At 59.8% G+C, this 16815-nt stretch overlaps 3 protein-coding genes across 9 annotated transcripts; 2 read left to right on the top strand and 1 right to left on the bottom strand.

Moving 5' to 3' along the window:
* Window positions 1–382: 382 nt before the first annotated feature.
* Window positions 383–2748, bottom strand: PQBP1 (polyglutamine binding protein 1). 2 transcript variants are annotated; one of them, XM_074937917.1, is made up of 7 exons: window positions 2699–2748; window positions 2354–2435; window positions 1706–1817; window positions 1466–1575; window positions 1164–1295; window positions 852–912; window positions 383–578 (listed from the first exon to the last, which is right to left on the bottom strand). In XM_074937917.1, the coding sequence occupies exons 2-7, from the start codon at window positions 2418–2420 to the stop codon at window positions 422–424; spliced, it is 639 nt and encodes a 212-aa protein (XP_074794018.1). In that variant the 5' UTR covers window positions 2421–2435; window positions 2699–2748; the 3' UTR covers window positions 383–421. The 2 variants fall into 2 exon arrangements, with proteins under 2 accessions (XP_074794018.1, XP_074794016.1); XM_074937915.1 differs by having other exon boundaries at window positions 2641–2728.
* Window positions 2749–3157: 409 nt separating this feature from the next.
* TIMM17B (translocase of inner mitochondrial membrane 17B) lies at window positions 3158–5474 on the top strand. Of its 2 annotated transcripts, none has more exons than XM_074937919.1 (6): window positions 3158–3254; window positions 4140–4239; window positions 4445–4508; window positions 4626–4754; window positions 4915–5025; window positions 5322–5474. In XM_074937919.1, the coding sequence occupies exons 1-6, from the start codon at window positions 3229–3231 to the stop codon at window positions 5408–5410; spliced, it is 519 nt and encodes a 172-aa protein (XP_074794020.1). In that variant the 5' UTR covers window positions 3158–3228; the 3' UTR covers window positions 5411–5474. The 2 variants fall into 2 exon arrangements, with proteins under 2 accessions (XP_074794020.1, XP_074794019.1); XM_074937918.1 differs by having other exon boundaries at window positions 3224–3273.
* Window positions 5475–7755: 2281 nt separating this feature from the next.
* CDK20 (cyclin dependent kinase 20) lies at window positions 7756–15917 on the top strand. 5 transcript variants are annotated; one of them, XM_074937907.1, is made up of 9 exons: window positions 7756–7872; window positions 8549–8650; window positions 8942–9055; window positions 10163–10351; window positions 10638–10759; window positions 10904–10966; window positions 11758–11881; window positions 11991–12146; window positions 15456–15917. In XM_074937907.1, the coding sequence occupies exons 1-9, from the start codon at window positions 7804–7806 to the stop codon at window positions 15900–15902; spliced, it is 1386 nt and encodes a 461-aa protein (XP_074794008.1). In that variant the 5' UTR covers window positions 7756–7803; the 3' UTR covers window positions 15903–15917. The 5 variants fall into 5 exon arrangements, with proteins under 5 accessions (XP_074794008.1, XP_074794012.1, XP_074794010.1 ...); XM_074937911.1 differs by lacking the exon at window positions 15456–15917 and adding an exon at window positions 12468–12867; XM_074937909.1 differs by lacking the exon at window positions 7756–7872 and adding an exon at window positions 7874–7958.
* Window positions 15918–16815: the final 898 nt, after the last annotated feature.

The following is a 16815-nucleotide window of genomic DNA, read 5'->3' as shown; positions in this document are numbered from 1 at the left end:
AGGTTGCGGAGCAGGAAATCGAGGCAGGGGAAAGGGGGGGTTCCAGTTCTGTTTGGGGGGGCTACCAGCCCCTAACCATGCTTCCCCCCCAATGCAGAGCAGAAGGCACATCACCAGGAGGTCCCCAACCCCCCCGTGGCTTTGCCAATCTTTCCCTCCCGCTCCACACACCACCCCATGCAGCAGGCTTGGAAAAACCCTCTCTCTGCCCCCCGGACACCTGGTTTCTCTAGCAGGGGCAACCCATCGCCCCTGCTGGGAGGCGGAAGTACGGCAGCTCGCTGGGGAGAGGAGAGCAGAAGTGGCAGGGAGCGGAGAACCAGCCCTGTCAGCCGGGGAGAGCACCCCCTGCAGGCCGGGCACACACTGCGGTCGGTCCAGCTACATCTCTGCAGGTTTATTACAAAGGGGGGCGGGGGTGTCAGTCCTGTTGCTTGGCGCGGGAGGCCTCGGCATTGGCCCGCAGCACGGCGCCCGGGCTGGGGTACGGGCGCTGCTGGAACAGGGGCCCGGCCGCGGTCGTGTCGGCCCCCGTCTTCGCCTCATTGCGCTTCGGCAGCCCCGTCGACCACGTGCCCCTGCGGGGGGGTGCGCAGGTCAGTAAAACAGCCTCCAGGTAGGCCCCGCCCACTGCAATAGACTCCTCCCCTTAGTCCCCCTCTCAGCTCCTCCCCCACAGCCCACCCCACCATAATAGGCCCCTCCCCCAAACTCCTTCCCCTCTGTAAGCCCCTCCCTTGGCCCCTCCCCCACCTGCTACGCCCTCTCAAACACCCCCCCAAGCCACACTGTGGGACTACAGCCCCCCTCCCACCATACCCCCCCAGGGGGAAGGGGCAGCAAGATCTCACCGTGGGGCGTCCGAGTAGGCGCTGGGGTCCATGGGGTCTAGCTCCTCGTCCTTGCGGCTGCCTGGGGAGGGAAAGGCAGGGGGAGGGAGAGATCCTGCTAAGTTGAGTGCTCCCCCAAAGCCCCGCCCCCCAAGTCCAGATACAACCCCATCCCCCCAGGAACTAATTCACTCTGCTCCCCACCCTGGGCTCAGCCCCACCCTCTCCAGGATGTCATAGCACCCCCATCCTTCATCCTCCTTTCTCCCTGTCCCCCCCATGCTGGCAGGGATCCAGCTGCATCCCTCACCCCCCCCCCCCACACGCACGCACTTTTCTTGGTTTTGGGATATGGCGCCAGCTCCTCCCGGCGATGGTAACGCCGCTCCTTCACCTCCTCGCGCTCGGGCTTCTCATAGGGGCGCTCGGGCTTCTCGTAGGGGCGCTCGGGCTTCTCGTCAGCCTCTGGGGGAGACACACACACTGCTCCTGACAGAACCCCGGCGTTCGGGCCCCTCCGCCCTGCCCCAGTCTAAGCCCCTGGACCCCATGCCCTGCCCAGAGCTGGGGACAGAAGCCCAGGAGTTCTGAATCCCAGCTGCCTCCCCCCACTAACCCCACTCCCCTCCCATTACCTAGGCTGTTTTTCAACTTCTTAGCTGCTTTGGTGATGATGGAGCTGGGGTCGTTGGGAGAGAGCCAGGAGACCAGGTCGTTCTCCATGTTCCAGTAATAGGGAAGACCGCTGGAGGGCAGGGGGAGACAGAGTAGATTCACCTGCTGTTATAGCATGCACGCTGAGATGCAGCCACCTCTGGGGGAGGACAGCTGGGGAACAGCCACACATAACACCGCCCAGGGATGATCAACCTTACCAGATGGGGTCGAACACTTTATACCAGTTGGGTGGCAAGTTCTCGATTCTGGTGGCTTCATAATCCACGTGGTCGTCATCATAATCCTCCGCGATGACCTCCTCCTCGGGCTCTAAGGACAGTGTGGGTCAGAGAACCCCCTCCGCGGAACCCTACCCCATGGTGCCCCTTAGTGCCAGGCCCTGCCTGCCAGGGAGAGCTCCCCCAGCTCCAGTGCCCAGCCCCACAGCACCCCCCTCAGCCCCACTCCCTGCCCCACGGAGCCCCTTAGCGCCGGGCCCTGCCTGCCAGGGAGAGCTGCCCCAGCGCCTGGCCCCATGGCACCCCCCCCCAGCCCCACTCCCTGCCCCACGGAGCCCCTTAGCGCCGGGCCCTGCTTGCCAGGGAGAGCTCCCCCAGCTCCAGTGCCCAGCCCCACAGCACCCCCCTCAGCCCCACTCCCTGCCCCACGGAGCCCCTTAGCACTGGGCCCTGCCTGCCAGGGAGAGCTCCCCCAGCCCAGCGTCCAGCCCCACGGCGCCCCCCCCCAGCCCCGCTCCCTGCCCCACGGAGCCCCTTAGCGCCGGGCCCTGCCTGCCAGGGAGAGCTGCCCCGGCCCCAGCGCCCGGCCCCACGGCGCCCCCCAGCGCGCGGGTGTCTCGCACGCACCGGGCTCCACGTGCTTGAGGAGGCCTCTCTTGGCCAGGCGGGACTGGAGCGCCACCGGCAGCGGCATCTGGAGCGGCCCAACCTGGGGTGAGGAGAAGCGTCAGTGGGGGGGATCCGGGGCTCGCCCCCCCCGGCCTGTCCCCCCCCCGCACCCCCGGGGAGACCTGCCCCCCCCGGGCTCCTCCCCCCTCCCCCGGGGAGACCTGCCCCTCCCCGGCTCCCGCCACGGCCCCTCCCCCACCCGCCTTCTCACAGCCCGGGGGGACCCCCCCCGGCCCCTCCCCCACCAGTCTCCGTCCGGTCCCTCCGCTCCCTAGGCTGCCCCTAGACCCTCCAGCCACACACGTGACACACTCGGGCCAATCAGCGGCCTCCTCTTCCCCTCTCGCTCACCTGAACTTGCTCCCACCGCCCCGCCCATGTGACAGGCTCCGGCCAATGGGAGGGAGAGAGGCGGTGTCGTCATGCTTCTCCTTTTCCGGCTGGCCAATCGGAGGGATAGAGCAGAGGGTCCAGCCTCCGAAGAAAACCAATCAGAGTGAAGACGTGATTATCACGTGATACCCAGAAGCTGGTGACAAGGAGCAGCGCAAGTCACGTGATCTCAGAAGATCCAATAGAGAGGCGGAATCCCCTCGTCACGTGCTCACAGGGCCGGAAAAGTGGGTTCTCCTCCGCCACGTGACTCCAACTGACCAATCAGAGCTGAGACCCCTCCCGGCGCCTCTTTGTGACGTAAGGGGGGGACAAACACACGTGATCCCAGCTGCCCAATAAGAGGCCGCGGGGGACTCTCACCCGTTACGTTCGGGGCGGGACAAGGGGGTGGAGCGGTGCACCGCACCCACGTGACCGCGCGGTCGCGGCTTGGAGTCATGGAGGAATATGCCCGGGAGCCCTGGTGAGCGGCCGGGACCGGGGTCAGCCTCCCCCCGCGCGGGGCACTTGGTACCGCCCGGCGGGCGAGCCCACTGGGAGGGGAATTGGTCTCTTCCCCGTGGTAGGGGCCTGAGGGCCGCTACATTAGGAGGGGGAGGGAGAGCTGACCGGCCGGTCCAGAGCGGAGCCTCCCCCCGCATGTTTGGTCCCTTGGTAGCTCCCAGCCTACTGGGTGGTCTCAGGGTGGGCGAGTCCATGGGGGGAGCAGTGGAGGGGGAGGGACCCCTCTCCGCAATGGACTTGCCTATCGCCCCATAGACACCCCTATTCGTGGTCACTTGGTATGTCCCTGCCCTTTGGTGTCTATGGGCGGGCGAGTTCATTGGGGGGAGAAATGGGGAGGGCGGAAGAAAAGGGCCTGCCCCCGACCTCTCATCGGCTCCATGGGCTGGGAGATACCAAGTCACCATAGCAGCGCGGGTTGGGAAATACCAAGAGCACAAGCATGGAAGGGGTGTTTGTACCCCGTGGTGTTGCCCGGGCGGGGCAGGGGGCATTATTATTGTAGGGCCCCTTGCCGTCCGTGGGGAATTGTTGCTGTAGGGTCTCTTCTCGCGGGTGGCGTGGCGGGGGAGGGGAGGGGGTGCGTGAGGCGAGGTTGGCGCTGGCCGGAGGGGGGTTGTCATCGTAGGGTCTCTTCCCTCCGGCTTGCTGCTGGTCCGTGGGCGGAGGAATTATTTACCGTAGGGTCGGCCGTCCCGAGGGGAGGGGGGCTGTCCTGGGGTCACTCTCGTGGGGTTGGCAGGGATCTGTAGGGTTCCCACCCCCAGGCTGCTTGTAGGGTTTCTCCCAGGTTTGTTTGTCAGGTCTCCCCGCCTGGCTAACCAGCTCCCTTCTCTTCCGGCAGCCCATGGCGCATCGTGGACGACTGCGGCGGTGCCTTCACCATGGGGATGATCGGTGGGGGGGTCTTCCAGGCCGTCAAGGGCTTCCGGAACGCCCCCGTGGTGAGTCCCACCCTCCGTCATCAGCGGGACCCAGGCTCTGGATTCTGTTGATGTGATTCCCTTCTTTCTGATGGCTCTGGGCCCTCCTGGCTGGGGCGGGCCACACGCCTGAGGGGTGGCTCCCTGATCGCTATTGGGGGAGGGGAGAATTGGGGGGCCATGCAGCATCTCACCCCAACTCTTCCTCTGTTGCTTCCCCTCCTAGGGCGTCCGACACCGATTCAAAGGGAGCGTTAGTGCCATCCGCATCAGAGCGCCGCAGATTGGAGGTGAGGGGGGATGTTGTGTGGGGGAGGCGGGCGGCGTGGGGAGCCTGGGCCAGGAGGATCCCAGCAGCCGGGGAGGGGGCCGAGGTGTATCTAATCGCCACTCCCTCCTTTCCCCAGGTAGCTTTGCTGTCTGGGGGGGCCTTTTCTCCACCATCGACTGCGGCCTGGTGAAGATGAGGGGGAAGGAAGATCCCTGGAACTCAATCACCAGTGGGGCCCTCACAGGGGCCGTACTCGCCTCCCGCAGTGAGTGTCCTGTGCAGCACCCCTGCTGGTGTCCTGTCCGATATCCTCCTCCACCCCCTCCCCCCCCCCCTCCGCTGCTTGGCCCTGACTGCCAGGGGAGAGCGGCCCCCTGCCAGGCGCCCCTAACTCTTTTTAATACATCTCTTCTTCTTCTTCCCAGGTGGCCCGTTGGCCATGGTCGGCTCAGCCATGATGGGAGGGATTTTACTGGCCTTGATAGAAGGAGTCGGGATCTTACTCACCAGATATACGGCACAGCAATTCCAGAACTGTAAGGATTGGCTGGGGCTGGGCTAGCAGGGGCTGTGGGTCGGGAGTGAGGCGCACCGGCAGAGCTGGGGCGAGCCCAGGGCTGGGCTGGCAGGGGGCTGCGGGTTGGGAGTGAGGAGCGCTGGGGGAGGGCTGGGCTAGCAGGGACTGCAGATCACAATGAAGGAGCTCCAGCCTTGGCGGCTGTATTTCAGCACTGGTCAGGCTGTCTCTGTGTGGGGCTGTTCCCAAGCTGCCCCACCCAGAGGTGGCTGCATCTCTGCCTTCTCACTAATAGTTTTGTTCTCCCCCCACCAGCTAACCCTTTCGGTGAAGACCCCAGTCAGTTGCCCCTGAAGGACAGCCCAGCGCCTCCAGGATACCCGGGCTACGGACAATATCAATGAAGCTCTTTGTACTTGGGGGTCCCCTCTATTTTTTGGGGGGGGTGGCAGCTGCAGCTAATTCACCCCTCCCCCTTGCCGGTGCTCAGGATGTGATTCCAGCAACTTGTCCCTCCAGTTTTTGGATTCCTCCCCCAGGAGGCAATGCTGAATGGGCTTGTGGAGGGGAGAGGGGTTTGCTGGGAGCCTCTCTAAATTTGCATATTTGGAGGGGAGCTTGGCATGGGGGCTGGGGATTATGGGGCAGGGGATTGTCTATATTTCCTTGCTACTACAGTATACATTAGGGGGTTGGCATCTGCTCTCAGTGGGGAGCCTCCTTTTTGGAGCTCCCCCGCCCCCCCGTTCTATTTGGAAGTGCTCCTATTTCCAGCTTAAAAATAGAGTTCAATACATGCCTGAAAGGGCACGAGATGGCTGTATCACCCTGTTTAGCTGGGGTGAAACTTAGGGGGGCTGCAGGGTTATAGATGATGGGGTGCTCCCAGCCCTGCACTGGGGGTGCCTATCTTACGGCAGCCCCCCGAACCTTGTAGTGACACGGAGCCTCAGTGTTAGAGGTTTCCCGGCATCCCTGCTCCTGAGATGGGGGGGCTGGGGAGAGGCATCTCTTGGAATGAAGCCACGTGGGTCTCTTGAAATAAATATGACATAAAACAGTACACCCTTGGGCTGTCTTGCCTCTCCCCCCCCCCCCCCCAAGGGGTGTGATCTCCATTTTCATAACCAGTGAATTCTGATGTCCCCCCAATCCAGCTGTGAAACACCACCTTGGTGTGTATCCCCAACCTGTCCCAATTAAGGTTCTGTCCCCCTGCTGTCAGGGCGTGCTGTGCCGCCCCCCCCCCCCACAATGCCCAGTTCTGAGCCCACTTTCACCTCTTTTAGAGTGTTTGTATTTAAAGATGTTTTTAAAGGTGTCAGTTTTTTTTTTTCCAGGTGCAAAATAGAGAAAGTGATTTGCTGGTGTGTCAGAGTGTTTAATGATCTGCCTGCCAGTGGGGGGTGCTGTGATGCAGGGATGGGAATGGAGTTTGGTGGGTGGAGCAGTGGGGGCTGGGAGCCAGGACTCCTGGGTTCTCTCCTGGTTCTGGGAGGGGAGTGGGGTCTAGTGATTGTAGTGCAGCGGTGGGGGACCCTGTTTGTCTTCCATCAGCTTTGGTTCTCTGGTTAAATGAATAGAGAATCCCCCTCTTGGAGAGCAGTATAGGGGAGCTGAACCAGATGGCTGATCATTCCATCCAGCACTGAGGAGAGTATGAGATTGGACCTCAGCTCTTCCACCAAGAGGGCAGCATGGCCAGAGCAGGAGACCCTCCCCCCGGCTGTCACGGACCTATTCAGGCAGTTCCTGCTTTTAAGTGTTTGTATTCTGATCAGACAAAATGCCCCCTTGCAGAGAGAGGGAAACCGAGGCATGGAAAGAGGTGTGTCTGGCACAGAAGCAAGGGCTGAATCGCAGCAGCCTGACTTGTCATGCCGGGGGTTAACCTCTGCTCCTGCCTTGTACTGTCAGCACCCAACTACACTCACTCCCTTTCACTCTCATGGTCCCCCCGCAAATTCATCTCCACCCGTGCCTGGGCTTAAGGAGCTTGAGATGCCTTTCTTGGGGCATCTCCTGCTTCCTGCTGAGCCCCCAGGGCTGATCCATTTCAAAATCCCCTGAGCAGTCCTAAGCAGCTGTGGGCCGCAGCCTATGGGTTGGGGAGGGCACTGGAGGGTCACAGACAGAGACACCCCAAACAGCAGCAACTGTGTTTCAGCACCTCTGTCCCCACTCTTCTCAGAGATGGGCTCGGAACCCAGGAGTCCGGGCTCCCAGCCCCACCTGCTCTAACCCACTAGACCCTACTCCCCTCCCAGAACTGGGGAAAGAACCCAGGGGTCCGGGCTCCCAGCCCCCACTGCTCTAACCACTAGCTCCTGTCAAGGCAGGCATGGATTTTTTGGGGCAGAAGAGCCCCCCACTCCGTGCCCCCTGAGGTGGGGAATGGGCCCCCCCAGAAGGGCTGATCTCCCAGACAGACGCATGGCACGGGAGGGGGGCGGTGGCAAGGAGTCTGCACACCGAAAGCCTGGGCGTGGGGTGCAGTGGAGGAGACCGGGACCCTTTGGGGCAGGGAGTTAGGGAAGGGGGGGAACCCACCAGGGGGCACCAAACGGGGTGGCGGATTTGGGCATTTTAAAGCCGGGGTGGGGGCTGGCAGCCAGGACTCCTGGGTTCTGCGCATGGGGGCTCCAGGGGCTGGGGAGCGCCCCTGTTAGGGGGCTGCTGGGGGCAGAGCCAGGCACTAGATGGACGGGGGGGATGGGTCAGAGAATCCCAACCCCCTAGCGCCGGGGAGGGAACCCAGGAGTCCGGGCTCCCAGCCCCTTGTCATGTGACTGGGCCCATGCCGGCTTCGGGCAGTTCCGGGTGCGTTGCTAGGCAACTGGGCCCCGGTTGCCAGGGCGCCCGCCAGGTACTGGGGCTGTGGGGGGAGAGCGCGGCGCGGTGCATTGTGGGAAGGGGCGCTCCCCCTCTACTGGGGTGCCTCAGGAATTGGGGGTAGCTAGGGAGGGAGCAGTGCATTGTGGGATGGGGCGGTCCTATAGGGCAAGAAAGCCGTGCATTATGACATAGGGTGCCCCCCCAGTATCCCACAATGCACTGCGGTGCCCCAGATATGGGGGCCACAACTTGAGAGGGAGCAGTGCATTATGGGAAGGGAAAGGGACCCCCCCCAGTATCCCACAATGCACTGCAGGTGCCCCAGAAATTGGGGAGGGGGTTGCCTGGAGCAGTGCATTGTGGGAAGGGAAAGGGGGTCCCCCCCACAGATATGGGGTGAGGAAGCAGTGGGTTATGAAATAGGACACCCCCTGATATCCCACAATGCACTGTGGGTGCCTTAGTAATGGGGGTATGGCCTGAGACAGGCAGCAGTGCATTGTGGGATGAGGCTCCCCCAATAACCCATAGTGCACTGCGGGTGCCCCAGCATTGGGGTTCCCTCAGTATATGGGGTGAGGAGCAGGCCATTATGGGACAGGGCAAATTCCCCGCCCCCCCACATACCCTTGGTATGCCACAATGACGAGTGCCCCTTTCGGGGGTGGGGGGGCCCCTAATAGGGTGTAAATTCCTCTCCCCCACAGGTCCCAGTGCAAACCAGTCAGCCCAGCATGGATCAGTACAGCATCCTGGGCAGGATCGGGGAAGGAGCCCACGGCATCGTCTTCAAAGCCAAGAACATAGAGGTGAGAATGTCCCCCCTCAATCTGATCCGCACAGCCAGGGCTGGGGGCCAGGCTGCCAGGGTTCTCTCCTCAGCTCTGGGAGGGGGAGTGGGGTCTAGTGTTTGGGGGCAAGGGAAGCAGGAGCTAGGACACCAGGGTTCCCTCCCTGGCTCTGGGGGGGAGCGGGAGCCGGGACTCCTGGGTTCTCTCCCCGGCTCTGGGAGTGGGGAGTGGGATCTAGTGGTTGGGGCAGGGGGGATGGCGGGAGCTAGGACTCTTGGGTTCTGTTCTCACTGCTTCCCTGCTCCACAGTCGGGGGAGACTGTGGCGCTGAAGAAGGTTGCTCTGCGGAGACTGGAGGACGGGATCCCGAACCAGGCGCTGCGGGAGATCAAAGCACTACAGGAGATTGAGGAGAATCAGCATGTGAGTGGGGGGCAGGGAGCCAGGACTCCTGGGGTTCTCTCCTTGGCTCTGGGAGGGGACTGGGGTTTAGTGGGGTCTGGGCTAGGTGACCTCTTGGGGTCCCTTCCAGCCCTACAGCACTGGTGTTCTGTGATGGCAAAGCCACTGTGTTGGGGGTCAGAAATAGAAACCCCAGGGTCTGTTTCTCCGCATCCCCTTCCACTACCCGGCCTGCAGCTACCCTATTCTCCTGTCTCTGGGTTGCTGCCTTCATTCATTCTTTCTTGTTCCCCTGTTTCTTTTTTCCTTTCTCTGTATTCTTTCTTTCGTTTTCTCTGCTGCTTTTTTTGGTCTTTCTCTCTTTTCGTTCATTCGCTTCTAGAGCTGGGCAAAACAAAATCAACAAAGAGTGAAACTGCCCCAAAATGCAGTTTTCAAGGCACCAAAACTGTTTGAAAATTCAAGTTTCCATCAACCCCCCGAAAAAACACTGTGGGTTGGGGGGAGAGAACCATCAAAAGGTTTTATTGTGACCCAAATGAAATTTTGTCAGGTTTGTTTGTTTGTTTTGTTTGTTTCCGCGAGAAAAACTGCAAAAATTCAGTTAGAAACTAACCAAGTTTTCCCCCAAGATCGATCAATCTATAGATCTATCTATCTTTTCTCTGTATTATATTCCCTTTCTTTCTTTTTCATCCTCTGTTTGTTTTTTCATTCATTCCTTTCTCTGGATCTCTTTTTCTTTCTCTTTTCTTGTTTCACTCTTTTCTCTATATTACATTCCCTTTCTCAGTCTTTGTTTTTCATCCCTCATTTTTTTTTCTCTTTGGTTCATTCTTTTCTCTGCATTTTCTTTCTATTTTTCTTTCTTTTCTTTCTTTCTTTCTTGTTGCTGAGAGATAGTTGGTAATTTAACATGCCAAGAAAGCAGAAGAAGTGAGGTATGGATGGGTGTCCACCTGTCTATCTGGACTGAACTGGTTAGGGGCAGCAGACACTGGGATGGGTGGGCCCATGGCTTGGACCAAAGGCGGGATACTGGGGTCGATGTGCTCATGGCTGAGACCTGGCATGGCCGGGACATCAGGCTGGCTGGGCTCACAGCTCTGCCCGTCTTCCCCGTCACAGGTGGTGAAGCTGAAGGCCATGTTCCCCCATGGCGCAGGCTTCGTGCTGGTGTTCGAGTACATGCTGTCGGACCTGGCCGAGGTGATCCGCAATGCCCAGCAGCCCCTCACGCAGGCCCAGGTGAAAGGCTACATGCTCATGCTGCTGCAGGGGGTGGCCTTCTGCCACGCCAATAACATCATGCACCGGGTGAGTCCAACCCCTCACCCCCCAGCTCCCCCTGGTCTAACCACCAGGCCCCACTCCCATCCCCGAGCCAGGGAGAGAACCCAGGAGCCCTGGCTTCCAGCCCCCCCTGCTCTAACTCATAGCCCCCACTCCCCTCCCAGAGCCGGGAAGAGAACCCAGGAATCCTGGCTCCCAGCCCCCCACTGCTCTAACCACTAGACACCACTCCCCTCCCCGAGCAGGGGAGGGAACCCAGGAGTCCTGACTCCCATCCCCCCTCCTGTAACCCACTCATTGTTCCCAGCAGGATCTGAAACCAGCCAATTTACTCATCAGCTCTGCGGGGCAGCTGAAGATTGCAGATTTTGGCCTCGCCAGGGTGTTCTCCAGTGACGCAGGCCGGCTCTACAGCCACCAGGTGGCCACCAGGTGAGTGGGAGTGTCCGGGCTGGGAGCCAGGACTCCTGGGTTCTCTCCCTGGCTCTGGGAGAGGAGCGGGGTCTAGTGGGTTAGAGCGGGAGAGGCTAGTGGCTGGTATGGAGGTGTGTAACAGTCTCTCCGTCTCCCCATTAGGTGGTACCGCGCCCCGGAGCTCCTGTATGGCGCCCGGAAGTATGACGAAGGGGTGGATTTGTGGTGAGCTCCCCGGCCCCTCATTTATTAGAAGCCCCCTACTCCAGTCTCCCCTCCATGCTTGAGCCCCCCTATGGCTGGACACCCCTCTTTAGTGTGAATCCCCACCCCCCGCTGATGTGGGGGTCAGGAACACAGAGATCTCTGCTGGAGTTGGATTCAATTGCGTACTTAATTGAGGGACATGGCCAAGGGGCCCTCCCTCCTTAATCCAGCCGTAGCCATGCCCTGTTCACCCTGCCCCCTGGCCACTCTCCCCCCACATAATCACACCGCCCAACCCTCTTTAAAGGGAGCCAGACCACAGAGCGGGGCCCTAGAGGGGGTCTCAGCCCCCACACAGCCCTCTGTGTATGGGGGGGGTCTCCTTCCCACACCCCCCAGTGGAGACGTGACAGGGCGGTTCGCACTTCTGCGAGCAACCGGCTCAGGCTCTCTGCAGACTCAGGCAGTGCCCCTGTATCCGTTACACTCAGGCAGTTCGCACTTCTGCGAGCAGTCGGCTCTTCGGGCGGGTGTCGCGTTTTGACACTTCTCTCCCCAGACAGGAGTCCCAGGAACTCCTGTTGTTTTTTTTTATCCTGAAGGCCCAGAGTCTCTCATGTGGGGTGCAGGGGCCATGTCTGAGCCCTAAATGATCTCCCCCACCCACTCTGCGGCACAGCGGTAACTGGGGATGGTGAGGGTTGCCCTGCAGACCCTGGGGACCCTGGGGGACAGGGTTCAGTCAACCCTGGGGTTCCATACCCCCCCCCAACCCCTGGCGTGCTCCCCCTTTTCTGTGTCTGCTCCAGGGCTGTGGGCTGCATTTTTGCCGAACTGCTGAACAATTCGCCCCTCTTCCCCGGGGAGAACGACATTGAACAGCTCTGCTGCGTGCTCCGGGTGCTGGGCACCCCCAGCCAGCGCGTCTGGCCGGTGAGTGGCGGGGGGGGTCTCCCCCCGGCTCTGGGGGCTGGTGGTTAGAGCAGTGGGGGCTGGGACTCCAGGACTCCTGGGTTTTCTAACCACCCGTCTCCCATGGCAGGAGGTCACGGAGCTGCCTGACTACAACAAGATCTCGTTCAAAGACAACCCGCCCATCCCGCTGGAGGAGGTGCTGCCCGACGCCCCCCCACAGGCCCTGCAGCTCCTCAAGCGCTTCCTGGTCTACCCTTCCCGGGAGCGCGTGAGGGCAGCCCAGGTAAGGGAGCCCACTCCTCTCCCAGAGCCTGGAGAGAACCCAGGAGTCCTGGCTCCCAGCCCTTTTTGTCCCTTGCTCCAACCCACTGCACCCCACTCCCCTCCATCCCTAATCTCCCCTGGCATTCAGAGCTGGGTGCTAGGGGGTGCCGAGGGGTGGGAGCCGGGCAGGGGGCTCAGCAGGGGGCGCTCTGCTAGAGTTGGGGAGTGCAATACCTCAAGCTGCCACCAGAGGGCGACCCAGACTCTGCCATTAGTCAGCTGTGCCGCTGGGGCAGGGGTGTTACCAGGTTAACCCTTTCTTCCCCCCTCCCCCCCCCAGGCATTGCTGCATCCCTATTTCTTCACCCCCCCGCTGCCCGCCCACCACTCGGAGCTCCCCGTTCCCCAGCGCGGGGGCAGGAAGGCCCGGCAGGGACCCCCGCACCAGCGCGACTTCCACGTCGAGCGGCCCGTGGAGGAATCTGTGGTGGACCCCGAATGGGTGGCCCCTTATGTGATGCGAGGGTGAAGATGGGACATGGGGCCTGTCCCCTCTAGGGGGCGCTGGCTCTGAATCAGCCCTGTGGAGGGTGAAGATTGGCACCAGATCCCTATATAGTCCCTGTAATAGGGACCTGCAGTCTGTCTGTCTGTCCCCCCAGCATCTCCCCCTCTGGTTCCTGGTGCTCTCTGGACTCTGTGGTGACACTGAGTTTTGTAATTAAATGGCTTTTGTTTACTGTGAACTGACTCCTGGCCCCTTTCCTGGAAATGCCTTGCCCCCTGGTCTGGTTCTGTGTATGGAGCCAGGACTCCTAGGTTCTCTCCCCAGCTCTGAGAGGGGAAGGGGGGCTAGTGAGTTAAAGCAGGGGGGCTGGGAGCCAGGACTCCTGGGTTCTCTCCCTGGCTCTGGGAGGGGAGTGGGGTCCGGTAGTTAGAGCAGAGGGGCTGGGAGCCAGGACTCCTGGGTTCTCTCCTGAGCTCTGGGATGGGAGGGGGGCTAGTGGTTAGAGGGGGAGCTGGAAGTCAGGACAACTGGGTTCAGTCTCCGGCTCTGCCTTGCTCCCCCGTTCTCCCGGCAGTGACAGCCGGGTGACAGCAGTCCAGCCTGAGCCGGGAGATAGCGTTATCTCTGTCGCCATGTGCCCGCCTCTGGGCTGTGCTAGCACTGCTGGGGGGTGGAGGGAACAGGGTTGGCTGGCCACGGAGCCCTCACTTTCCTCCCCTGCTCTGGCCTTGTCTCCCTCCGTTCCTGCTCTCTAGGCCTGTCCTGCTCTCGCGCGCTTTCGTTCTTCCCATCTCTTTCACTTCTTCGTTCCTCTCGCACGTGTCTCACACTCTTTCCCTCCAGCCTCCCTTCCTTCGGTCACTGTCAGCCCCTGTCTTTCACTGTCTCGCTCTCCGCCTGTCACCCTCGTCCTCTTTCATTAGCACCTTCCCCTGCCCGTCTGTCGTGCTTTCCGTGATCTCCTCTTTCACTCCATCGTTCATCTGGGTGATGGCCCATTGCGCCGGGAGCTGTACAGTGTCTATTAGGTGTATTACGGTACCTCCTAGGTGCCCCAACCACAGCCCAGGACCCCACTGTGCCAGGCGCCGTACAAACCCACAACGAAAAGACAGTCCCTGCCCCCCGCAGAGCTTCCCGCCGGAGACAAGGGACCCAGGGCGGGTCCAAACAGGGACTGCAAGGAAACGACAAGTCCCTGTTGCAGCCAGCTCCGTGCCCCGGCAGCCTCCCCCTTTCCAAGGTTTTCCCTGAGGTGTCTTGGCAGAGGGGGCGGAGAACGGGGTGGATGTCAGCGGGGCCGTGCACCCGAGCCCGAAGATGCTCGCTGGGGAGTGACGCGGGCGGCGGAGGCTGGGGTCGGGGGCCCGGCGAGGGCAGGGGCAGGAGTGGAGCTCCGGGTAGCGACGGTGCTAGATCAGCTGCCAGAGACCTTATACAGTCCTAGATTCCTCGCTCCGAAGAGTCGCTGCTTCGCAGGACAGAGCCCCCACCCTTCGCACGGCCGGCGTTCTTGTTCCTACGTGGACACGTTCACGTTTAGCCGTATACGAAACCACACATTGTTAGCTTATGCCCGGATTCCCAGGCACTCCTGGTGGCTCGGTGGCTCTGACCTGCCCCCCTGCAGAATTTACCCACCATTTTTTGAGCCATCTGCAAACTTTATCAGGGATGATTTTATATTTTCTTCTAGGGCATTATCAACATGCCTGGCCGAGAACTGATTCCAGGGGACCCCACTGGAAACAGACCCACTCGAGGATCATTCCCCGTTTACAGCTACATTCTGAGATCTATCAGTTAGCTGGTTTTTACGCCATTTAATGTGGGTTGTGTTAATGTTACATTGTGTGAATTTTTAATCCGTGTTATGCGCGACCAGGTCAAACGCCTCGGCAAAGTCTGCCTGTTACATGAGCACTGTCACCTTTAGCAACCAAACGTGTAATCTCGTTAAAAATAGATATCAAGTTAGTTTGACCGGATCTATTTTCCCATAAACCCCTGTTGATTGACATTAATTACATCACTCTCTTTTAATTCTTCATTGATTGAGTCCTGTATCCGCCTCTCTGTTCTTTTGCCCAGGATGGATGTCAGGCTGACAGGCCTATAATTACCCAGATCATCCCATTCACCCTCTTTTAAAAAATTGGCACATTGATTTATTATAGTCTTCTGGACCTTCCCCAGTGCTCCAAAGCAACAGTAACAGTACACCCAGCTCCTCAGCCAGCTCTTGTAAAACTCTTGGATTGAAGTTCTCTGGGCCACATGATTTAAAAATGTTTGATTTTGAGTAGTGTCTGTGTAACATTCTCCAGAGACACTAGTGGAATGGAAAGAGTGTTGTCATCACTCGTCCGATGAGCCTGCAATGTCTGTTTTTCTTACTCAGAACAGAAATATTTATTGACCACGTCTGCCTGTTCTGTGCTAGTATTGGTAAGTTTACCATTTCCATCAAGGAATGGACTGTTCTCAGGGTCCTTTTTGTTCCTCATGTGGTTAAAAAAAACTCCTTCTCATTGTCCAAATGGCTTATGTCTGATGTGCCAGAGAAGGGGGTGTCAGTGGAGGGCTGCAAGGGTTCGAAAACGCGTTAGATAAGTTCATGGCTGATCGGTCCATCAGTGGCTATTAGCCAGGATGGCTAGGGCTGCCTCCCCATGGTCTGGGTGTCCCTAAACCTCTGATTGCCAGTAGCTGGCACTGGGTGACGGGGTGGATCACGGTTCATTCCCTCTGAAGCACCTGGCGTTGGCCGCTGTCAGCAGCGATTGGACTGACCCGGCGTGGCCGTTCTTCTCTTCTTAGGGGCAATGTGGTCAGAGAAATGGGCTTGGAGGAGGATTTCGGGCCCCCCGCCCATTCCAGGCAGGGATGAGCCGGGCAAGATCGCACGGACGATGCAGTGGGGCGAGGATAGAGAGGAAAAGCTGGATCTTGAGGACGTCGGGCGGCATCCTCAAAACTTCCACGGAGTCCACACGTGAGAGGAAGGCCCGCGTCGACCGTGACAGGCAAGCTGGGGTGAGGAGCTGGTTAGATAGCCAGGAGATGGCCGGATTTTTGCTTGGTGAGGTCGATCTGGGAGTGGAGGCAGGAGTTAGACCCGGGTTTGCGAGGAGAAGGTGCAGATGGAGAAGAGAACAACCGAGCCCCAGGGAGGCGGGAGGAGAGCCAAGAATGGATGGAGTCAGGGAAGCCGAGGTGCCCAGAAAAAGAGCGAGGTGGAGGGTGGATACTCCTCCTTTTGTGTGATCTTTCAGTCATTGTCGATTCTTTTTGTGTCGTCCTTCAGTGCACCCTTTGCTCCCTCTAGCAGAATCTTTCTTTCTTTCTCTCTCACTCTTCCTATCTTAGACCCTTGCAGAGCTCGGTAAGCTGCAGAATTTTTTCCCTATCAATAAGAAAATAAAACGACCTAGGAAAGACCAGGCAAAAACCTTGTTTAAGTTTTAAAAAAGAAATGAGGACATGCCAGATAGCTTAAGGTTCCCGCAGTAAACTTTGATTTTGAGATCGGGGTCTTGTCATGCCAGGTGCTGCCCAGACCCCGCCCACAATCAGGGCCACCCGGGCGCTGCCCACACCCCGACCAATCGAAGGCTGGCTTGGTTCTGATGGATAAAATACCTTTGCAGGGAGAGACTCCTGGGCGCTAACGAGCTCGTTACTCTCTCAGCAAAAGACAGAATAAGAACCCACGGCTGGGGGTTAAAGCCAGACGCAGCCCAGCTGGAAATGCAGCCCTGACTTTTCCCAGCGTGGGTGATGAGCCCTTGGAACAAACCACCTGAGGACATGGTGGATTCCCAGACTCCCATGGGGTCAGGTCCGGGCCAGATCCCTTTACAGAAGGGGCTTTAGCCAAGTCAGTGGGCTCAGCGCAGGGGACCCTCGGTGAAATTCACCAGCCTGGGCTATATGGGAGGTCAGCCTTGGTGGTCTAAGGGGCTTTTCTAGCCAGTCCCATGGTTTGTGGCAAGTTCATTGCTCCCCCAGGGGCTCTGTGCCCCCCTCCATCCCCCCCAACCCCTCTTATTCACAGACTCCCTCTGTGTCCCCTAATTTCCTCCATGCCAGGGGCTCTGGGTGCCCCCCAGTCTCCCCAGAGCAGGGTCCCCCATTCTGCCCCCCCCATGCCAGGAACTCTCTGTGCCCCCCATTTTCA

Source organism: Natator depressus, chromosome 23 (genome assembly GCF_965152275.1).
Source record: "Natator depressus isolate rNatDep1 chromosome 23, rNatDep2.hap1, whole genome shotgun sequence".
NCBI lineage: Eukaryota > Metazoa > Chordata > Testudines > Cheloniidae > Natator > Natator depressus.
This window is presented reverse-complemented; position numbering and strand designations above follow the sequence as displayed.